A 9664-nucleotide genomic window follows, 5' to 3' on the forward strand; every position below is an offset into this window, starting at 1 on the left:
TTTCAATGGGCTTGGAGAATAGAGGGAGAGAAATTGCAATCACAAAAAGCAATCACAACGAGGGTGAACAAAAGAAAACTCAACGCATTTACTTCATTCATAATTTTGCCCACAGGCGATTACAGTTCAAGTATATGGGCTGCCCCTTTAAGGTATTGATTCACTTGAATCGGGCAGCTTACATAGACTCAATAAAAGCAAAACAGACTCTAAGCGCGCAACTTTACAATGTAAGTCACAAGAGAACAATACAAGTCCATGCATTTATTTTTGCCTCTACGCTACTTTACTTTTGTTGACATGCTACGCTCGTTGCAAAGCTCAATGCCAAACTTAAACACAAGACACTCTGTAGCACTGTAGCATGACAATACATTGCACCAAGTCTCGTATCATTAGCACGCTGCAAGGCTCTATGTGACAGTGTGCAACAATATCAGTGTCTACAATAAATGTGCAAATATGGACCATGAAAGATCACCCTCCTGATCTTCAGATACAAAATACCCAAAGTATATGTTTTGTATAGCCTGATCCTGGCTTCCATTCTCACATACATCAAACGGGATTTTTCTGTTACAAGCACATCAGAATAATGGGTGAGCTCGTATGACATCGTTTTGCCACGTTGTCCACCATAAAATTTCAATCACACATGCCAAACCTGCTACCAATCTTTAATTTTCTAAGTTGACATCCATTGAGAATAAAATACAGAGCCGTCTTGGAAAAATGGGCTACTACTCAAAAACTTCCATTAAAAACGACACAAACTACAGAGTATAAAGTAGAAAAAGAAACCAAGATAGAAGCTCAAATGGAGAGAGGACTATTTACACTAACACAACTCCTCCTCCATACTCAATATTCCATCATACAAGAATCCCCAAACCGCTCCACTAAAGAACAGAGTGACCAATAAAATCCAACCAAACTCTACATATAACCCCTTTAATCCACTTCTTCAATCTTAGGCCCAGCACCAGCATCGGCCCTCCCAGACCTTTCACCATAGCCACCAGCGCCACCAGCAAAACCGTTACCGGGCATCTCTCCGGCACCACCTTGGTACATCTTGGCTATGATGGGGTTGCACGTCGCCTCCAGATCCTTGAGCTTGTCCTGGAACTCGTCCACCTCCGCCAACTGGTTGCCGTCCAGCCAGTGGATCGCCGCACCCACCTCGTCCTCGATCTTCTTCTTGTCAGCGGGGTCCAGCTTCCCGGCGAACTTCTCGTCGCTCACCGTGTTCCTCATGTTGTAGGCGTAGTTCTCGAGCGCGTTCTTGGCCTCCACCTTGTTCTTCACCTCCTCGTCTTCCGTCTTGTACCTCTCCGCGTCCCTCACCATCATATCGATGTCCTCCTTGCTGAGCCTGCCCTTATCGTTGGTGATGGTGATCTTGTTCTTGACTCCGGCGGTCTTGTCCTCGGCGGAGACGTTCAGAATCCCGTTGGCGTCGATGTCGAAGCAGACGTTGATCTGGGGCATCCCTCTGGGCGCCGGCGGGATGCCAGAGAGCTCGAATTTCCCGAGCAGGTTGTTGTCCCTCGTCCTGGCCCGCTCCCCCTCGTAGACCTGGATCAAGACGCCCGGCTGGTTATCGGAGTAGGTGGAGAAGATCTGCTCCTTCTTGGTGGGGATGGTGGTGTTGCGCGGGATGAGCACCGTCATGACCCCTCCGGCGGTTTCGAGGCCGAGGCTGAGCGGGGTGACGTCGAGGAGGAGCAGATCCTGAACCTTCTCGTTGCCGTCTCCGCTGAGGATCGCCGCCTGGACGGCGGCGCCGTACGCGACGGCCTCGTCGGGGTTGATGTTCTTGCAGAGCTCCTTCCCGTTGAAGAAATCCTGGAGCAGTTGCTGTACTTTGGGTATCCTCGTGGACCCGCCGACGAGCACGACGTCGTGGACGGACGACTTGTCGATCTTGGCGTCCCTCAAACACTTGTCAACGGGCTCCATGCACTTCCTGAAGAGGTCCATGTTGAGCTCCTCTAACCTCGCCCTCGTGATGGTCGCGTAGAAGTCGATCCCCTCGTAGAGGGAGTCGATCTCGATGGTGGTCTGCGCGGTGGAGGAGAGCGTCCGCTTGGCTCGCTCGCAGGCGGTGCGCAGCCGCCTGAGGGCGCGCGCGTTGCCGTTGATGTCCCTCTTGTGCTTCCGCCTGAACTCCTGGACGAAGTGGTTCACCATCCGGTTGTCGAAGTCCTCGCCGCCGAGGTGGGTGTCGCCGGCGGTGGCCTTCACCTCGAAGATCCCTTCCTCGATGGTGAGGAGCGAGACGTCGAAGGTGCCGCCGCCGAGGTCGAAGATGAGGACGTTCTTCTCGCCGCTCCGGCCGGCCTTCTTGTCGAGGCCGTAGGCGATGGCCGCGGCCGTCGGCTCGTTGATCATCCGCATCACGTTGAGCCCGGCGATGGCGCCGGCGTCCTTGGTGGCCTGCCGCTGCGAGTCGTTGAAGTAGGCCGGGACGGTGATGACGGCGTTCTTGACGGTAGTGCCCATGTAGGCCTCGGCGATCTCCTTCATCTTCACCAGGACCATGGACGAGATCTCCTCGGTGGAGAACTGCTTCTCCTCACCCTTGTAGTGGACGACGATCATGGGCTTGTCGCAGGGGCCCGGGATGACGCGGAAGGGCCAGAGCTTGGTGTCGCTCTGGACGGAAGGGTCGGAGAAGCGGCGGCCGATGAGGCGCTTGGCGTTGAAGACGGTGTTGGAGGGGTTCATGGAGACCTGGTTCTTGGCCGCGTCGCCAATGAGCCGCTCCGTGTCGGTGAAGGCGACGTAGGAGGGGGTGGTGCGGTTGCCCTGGTCGTTGGCGATGATCTCAACCCGGTCGTGCTGCCACACCCCGACGCAGCTGTAGGTGGTGCCCAGGTCGATCCCGATAGCCTTCCCTTCCTTGCCCGACATTCTCCTCTTTCTTCTTCTTCTTATGCTTCTGCTGCTCTATCAATTACAAGAAGAGATTGGGAATACCTGTCAGAAGAAAACACAGGATGATGGTAGTAGTGTTGAGAGAGAATTGAACGCTTTTGGTTTGTTGGCGAGCTTCTCTTTTGCTTCTTGGTAGTGATTGCTTGTTGAGGGTTGGCTTTTATAGGAAGCTTGGGTGTTGGTGCAGAGAAAGGTCGAGAAGGAGGTAGAAGAAGGAAGGGGCGTCGAATTGAGAAGGCAAAGACTCAAAAAGAGTCCTTTGGAAGAAGAAAGAAGGATCCAGTTCCCGCGGGAAGAGGCGTGAGTGTTCTCTCGAAGGGAGCGGGAGTGGCCTTTCTTGGCGCTGCCATTTCGGTCGCCGTTTTTTTACTAGCGGTTATCTCAAGTCAGTTTTGTTTTGTTTTACACAAGATTAAATTACTGAAACGCCACTCAAGGAGACCAAGCTTCCAATGAGTAGGGCAACGAGTCAGAGGGGGGGGGGCGCGGTCAGGTTTGGTTCGGGCCCAGTTGGAACCAGACCTAGTCTCAGTTTTTGAGTATGGTATCAGGTTCAGAACTGGGTCTAATCCTCACTCCATACTTGAACCCAATAAAAACTACATTAATCAGACTTCGTAAAATAATATTTTTATCATTTTTACATTGAAAACTGCAAGTCTTAATCGAAACTCGGTAATACTCAAGAATTTTTAAATATATAAATTTGATTTTTTTACATAAGATTACATAAGTTCGGATATGAGAGTGACCCAAATCAGTCAATTTCGGGTTAGATGCAGATTGGAACGAACCAGACCCGATATACTATCTGAATCGGAGATTGAGCAGTACATACCCCAAAGGATTGATTCGTATGAGATTTAGATCGACTGAAAATCCAAAAAACATGTTTAATCAAAAGCGAGTCAGGCACATGCAGGGTTTGGACTTCAATCCAAAAGATTCGAGCTCAAAAGAGTATATTTACGAAAGAAAGTAAGGAAGAGAGAAATTTGAGAAAAAAATGGGTTTTAAAAGAGAATTAAAAGAAGTGAAAGGCATGGGGTAATTTCTCATGGAGGGGACCTCATGCCCAATAGGGAGCTACCACATGGCAGCCTCTCTCTCTCTCTCTCTCTCTCTCTCTCTCTCTCTCCCCCTTCCATGCACCTTCCTCTTACTCTCTCTCTCTTTCACTCTCTTCCCTCTTATCTCTCTCACGAACCCTCTCTTCTCCCTACCTCTCTTGTGTTTCACGATTACCCACCACTCGATGCCACCACCCCATACGTAGCCACCGGACCACCATTTACTTCAGCCATTGCATGGCCACTCGCCCACTGTCGGACCTTTGTTTCTATTGTCAGTCACTTCCACAGTCACTGAGCCACCACCCTCCCTCTCGTTCAGGTTTTTCTTGCACCGAACTCTGTTGCCTCTGTCTGTCGTGAAGGAGGGAAAAAGGAAAAGAAAAGGAAATAAGAAAAAAGGAGAAATAAGAATGAAGAGAAAGATGAAAGAAAAGGAAGAATAAGAAAAGAGAGGAAGAAGAATAAAACAAGAAAAGAATAAAAGGAGGAAGAAAAAAAAGAGGAGAAGAGAGGAGTTGTAAGTCTCTCTCTCTCTCTCTCTCTCTCTCTCTCTCTCTCTCTCTCTCTCTCTCTCTCTCTCTTTGTTTTTTTGCGTCTGGGCTTGCCACTACCACCATCGGGCAGAATGGGCCCTGTTGATGCCAAACAACAATTTTATTGTCGCTGCCACTATCATACTATCGCTGCCATATTCACGCTACCACTGTCGCAGCCACGTTGTTGCTGCTGCCTCATGACCCATGCGTGCTGCCTTAAAATCCATGTGCACTGCCTTGAAAACCATGCCACTACCACCCTATGCATGTGTTGCCTCATAGTCTATGCCGTAGATGTCTTCGATGTTGTGCATTCTCTTGAGTTGTTGATCCTCCATTGGAGTATGTGTCATATTCGAGAAGTTTGGGAAATCTTTGAACGATGAACACATCTCTAGAGGTATAATTCTCAAATCCTTACCAGGGCTCGAGGTACGATTTTTCTATGCTTACTGGGTTCCTAAATACATAATGGGTGCATAAATAATTACTTGTCGATGCTTTTAGAACCCAAAAAATAGTCCTTTTTAGGTTCATATATTTAATAGAATATTTTATTAAACTAATTGGAGTTGGGTTGTATAATTGTAAAATTAGTGTTAAAAGTATGTTCTTTCATTGGTTGTACCTTAAACATTAAAAGATAAAATCGTTATTTAATTGTTAATCGATTGCAAGTAACAGTGGACCTTAATTATGTGTTGTGCGAGCATATGTCATTGAGGCATACACATTGAATGCATATGATGTGAATTGATATGTATGCGATTACGACATACATATAAAAATGTTTGTTTGTGCGCATGTGCTCGGGGTGTCTATATCTATTGTACTCATTTTTTTAGGTTGAGCTCTTGTTATGACTCATTCTCTTCGTGAACTAGTTCATAGTAGGCTACTACACACCCATGTTTGCACTCAGGTGGGTCCCCTAGTACTTAGTTTGGTTGATGCATCATCGTAGATAAGGCTCACATCGTTAAGAAAAATTGATTGAATGGGGATATTCATGAGGTACATGTGATTGGGGTGCTTTGCAAATATTGAATATTGTGAGTATGCAGTTAAAATATATGTATGAACGTTGACACGATGTGATGTGTACATATAAAGTTGAGGCATACATACGATTATTGATGTGATGTGATATATATATTTTTTTATGCAATGTGATACGTGCATATGCAGTTGAGGCATACATGTGAATATTGATATGATATGATTCATGCATGTGTAGTTGATGCATATGTACAAATATTGTGTTGTAATATATACGTATGCAATTGAGGCATATATGCAATGCGTGAGATGATGTATGAAATGAGATAAAATGTATAGATATATGCATTAAAAATTAATTGCATATGGTTAATTGTACGCATTATAAGGTATCTGCTTAGGGCACGTCATATATATGAGTGGATGATATATATATATATATATATATATATATATATATATATATGTATTGATTTTAGACTTTAAATACGTAATAGGCATCGACCCCTTATGATGGTTTTAAATATGAAACCTTGTGATGCGTATTTGATATTTGTGAATATGGCAAATGGTGGGTTATAAATATGACGCATGTTCGAAAGACATGTTTCGTCATTCAAGTTAAAATATGCATGTGTGTCGAATATGATGCTATACATAAAGTGCATTGATGAATGACATGAATTTATAGGTGTTGACCCAATTTATTGCTTATTGTATTAAATTTATGTTATTATTGATTTAATATGTAATTTATGGCAAATATGATGCATGGTATGCATGATTGAATAACATGAAATTTATGGGTATTAAACTGAGTGCAACTCTTGACGTGATATTGCTTAGCATCTACATTTACTGCGTGAAATGACATGAATTGAGAAAAAATTCTTGAAAGATAAGAAAAGTTGCATTATGCATCACTCTGAAAGATGGAATGACATTGGCTCGTGCTGTTAAGGTTTGAGCAAGTGGGTTAAATGTGAACCAACATCTGCACCAATCCTGTGGGAATTGTGGTTTGATCATGGAACATGGACTATGGGAGTCCCGTCTTGTCAAATGTGAACCCTTTCCTTATTACAACAATTTAAGGAGACTTTGCACTCTGATACATGTGGCAGAGATGGAGCTACAACTGTATGCCGATAATAGTGCACCTACGATATTTCAGTTTGAGGAACGACATGTCATAGACTTTGGTGCTAGTCTCTTGTTCTTCATGAGATTAAAATGTGAAAAATATAAATTGTATGAATGAACACCCTCAGAGAGACCTGAGTACCCATAGTTGGTCAGGTGTGGTGCCTCAGGGTAACAAGATAAAACTTAAGGTTCCATGTTTATAAGCATAGCAAAAATTGCAAAAAAAAGATACTCATGCATGAGGTAAGTCATGGCTTGTCTATATAATTATATGTATAATTTGTTTGCCAGTATGATCACATAATTAAATATGATACCTGCATAATTATATGCATGAGGTATATGTGAGCATGATTGAATGCTTAAATAAAATAGATGTTTAATTGCATGCATGAATTATTGGTATGCAAGCATAAATGTATGTTCGAATGACCTATACGCATAATTGTATTCGCAAGCGTAGGCACATACAATTATATGTTTGAATTATATGTGCATATAAGAGCATGTGTGAGTTGTATGTTTAATTACACAAAGGTGTGTGTAAGATTGTATGTTTATGTACGAATAAATATATATGTGTATTGTATGTTTGATATACGCATGAGAACGTACATCAATGGTTTACTTATATACGCATCAAAGTATGTGTGGTTTTTATGCTTACATCATCATAGAAAGATGTAAGGGTTATGTAGATTATATCGTAATCGTTATGTGTTGTGTTGTTTGCTTGTTGAGACCTAGTAAGGGTCTGTAAAATTGTGTTGAGATATGATGTGTCTCACGCTGTAAAATTGTGTTGAGACATGATGTGTCTCACACATTATTTCTTTTCACTTTTCAGCTCCATGAAAATAGGCAGACGAATGTTGATGCACACGGGGACTGTTGTGTTGAATTGAACTGTACTCTTATATTTTTTTTTGTGTTTTGTGTACAAACTCTAAAATTTTATTTATAATATAAATAAAATCATTTTGTGGCATTTGCATTGTAATGGTTTGATTCTAACTCTATGATGTGCCCGAGTTTGGGGATGATTTCAAATTAGTTCAAAAAAGTCTTTCACTGTATTTAAAAAAAAAAAATCTTTGGAGTCAAGGCGAGGGTGTTACACCGGGTTTGGTATAAAATTTCACAAACTATACCCGGCTCCATGTATTAATCGAACCTTCGGGTTCAAACCTAGGTCTTATTTATCACCATACCCACTCCCTATAGAGTTTGGTACAAGTTGGGTCTGTGTAAATCCCACCCATTGACACCCTCACCAATGAGATTTACATAAGTCATCCTCAAATTAATGAAGGGTATTGGTGACCATTGAACATATATAAAGGAAAGGACAAGTGGATGGAAGGCCAACGATTGGGGGCAAGACAGGAGCAAAACTAAAACTTTGAGTATAAACATTGATATTTTGAGGAGCGTGCTTTAGAAAAAAGAATTTAGAATGGCCAGGAGACATACATACAATACACTATTCATGAGTTACTATGTGAATCTCCTTTAAGTGAGGTCTGCAAATGTATGACGACATTCACATATATATATTAAGACATTCATGAGCTACCGTGCAAATCTCCTTTAAGTAATTGATCATCATAGAGGTCTGCAAATGTGTGATGACATTCATATATATATAGTATGACATTCGTGAGCTACTATGCAAATCTCCTTTAAATAATTGATCGTCATAGAGGTCCATAAATGTGAATGTTATAGGTTTTGATTTTGAATGTATGAATGTATGAATGTATATATATATAATTAATTTTGAATGTGTGAACATGCAGACCACTTATTGTGAATGTTCTCACGTCACTCGCAATGTCTGATATTTTCTTCATTTGACAAAATAAGAACCCAGACCCAAAGTTTCATTCTTGTGATGTGTGGAGAGAAGAAATAATGGATAAGGCTCATCTTCTAATTAGTATAAAATAATTACTAGTTCATTTATAAACCTGCAACTGGGTTGCAACTCATGTTCAATTTTTTATGACAGGTAGACAGTGAATAGAGAAATTTCATGGTAAAAGCATATTGGTATTTAATATTAGGGTTATCAGCTCATCACAGGTATACTCAAACTCATCTAAATAATTAGTTGTGTGATTTCAGTTTAGGTTCTTGCATTGTTAGATAAAAAAAATAACATACATTGCAAGTGACATGAGGACATTTGCATGGTAGCACACAAACCTCAAGAGATTTGCCAGCATGAAGTGTAAAAATATCCTAAAAATGTGGAGCATATACGATTGTGGACATGGGAGGATAATGCAAATTATGGGACATTTTGAGAAATGTGTCAGTTTTTGCAAGGATAGTACAATCATTTTCTGAATTTTTGAATCATTCATTCTTGGTTCCACCCCAAAACATAGAAACTGCATATCTAATTTGAACATATGCTTGGCATAGAATGCAAATTTGAACCAAATGATGCCTAATGGGCATTAAGCTACAACTCCATTGCCCTCTATCACTCAAAATAAATTGGCTCACTAGCAATTAATCAGACTATTCAAAGAAGGCAGACCATCAGGATCCATAGACCAAAAGTTATTGATTCAAGCATTTTCTTGTTATAAAGGGATCTTATGCACACATAAAAAAATTTCTTGTACCCAAACAACCTGAATGCTCCCTCATGTCCATAGCGAAAAGTCCATGTCAGTGTAGGAAAATCTGAATCATTATCTTAGTTAAATGCAAGAACTAAACGGAAAATGATTGCATTGTATGATAAAAATGTGTTTCCCTAAAAAATCCACATTTTGCCAAAATCCACTTGATGCCAAAATTGCAAATAGTCAACTTTGTTAGGATCATGCTATCCTTCACATGTGCAAAACTCACGAAGTTCACACAATATATCACTTAGGTATCGTAAACTCTCACTTAAAAGGAGGTCTGCATGTTTTTATTTATGGACATCATGAAGTTCACATAATAATATTT

General features: G+C 41.9%; 1 protein-coding gene across 1 annotated transcript; it reads right to left on the reverse strand.

The window, feature by feature from the left end:
- Positions 1-724: 724 nt before the first annotated feature.
- Positions 725-2955, reverse strand: LOC149835523 (heat shock cognate 70 kDa protein-like). Its single transcript, XM_090010558.1, has one exon. The coding sequence runs from the start codon at positions 2914-2916 to the stop codon at positions 952-954; it is 1965 nt and encodes a 654-aa protein (XP_089866684.1). The 5' UTR covers positions 2917-2955; the 3' UTR covers positions 725-951.
- Between the last annotated feature and the right edge of the window lie 6709 nt (positions 2956-9664).

Source organism: Nuphar pumila, chromosome 6 (genome assembly GCF_984573655.1).
Source record: "Nuphar pumila chromosome 6, dmNupPumi1.hap1.1, whole genome shotgun sequence".
Classification (NCBI taxonomy): Eukaryota; Viridiplantae; Streptophyta; class Magnoliopsida; order Nymphaeales; family Nymphaeaceae; genus Nuphar; species Nuphar pumila.

Coding starts and splice junctions, on each gene's coding strand:
- LOC149835523 (XM_090010558.1), bottom strand. CDS start 2,916: ATGTCGGGCAAGGAAGGGAAGGCTATCGGGATCGACCTGGGCACCACC.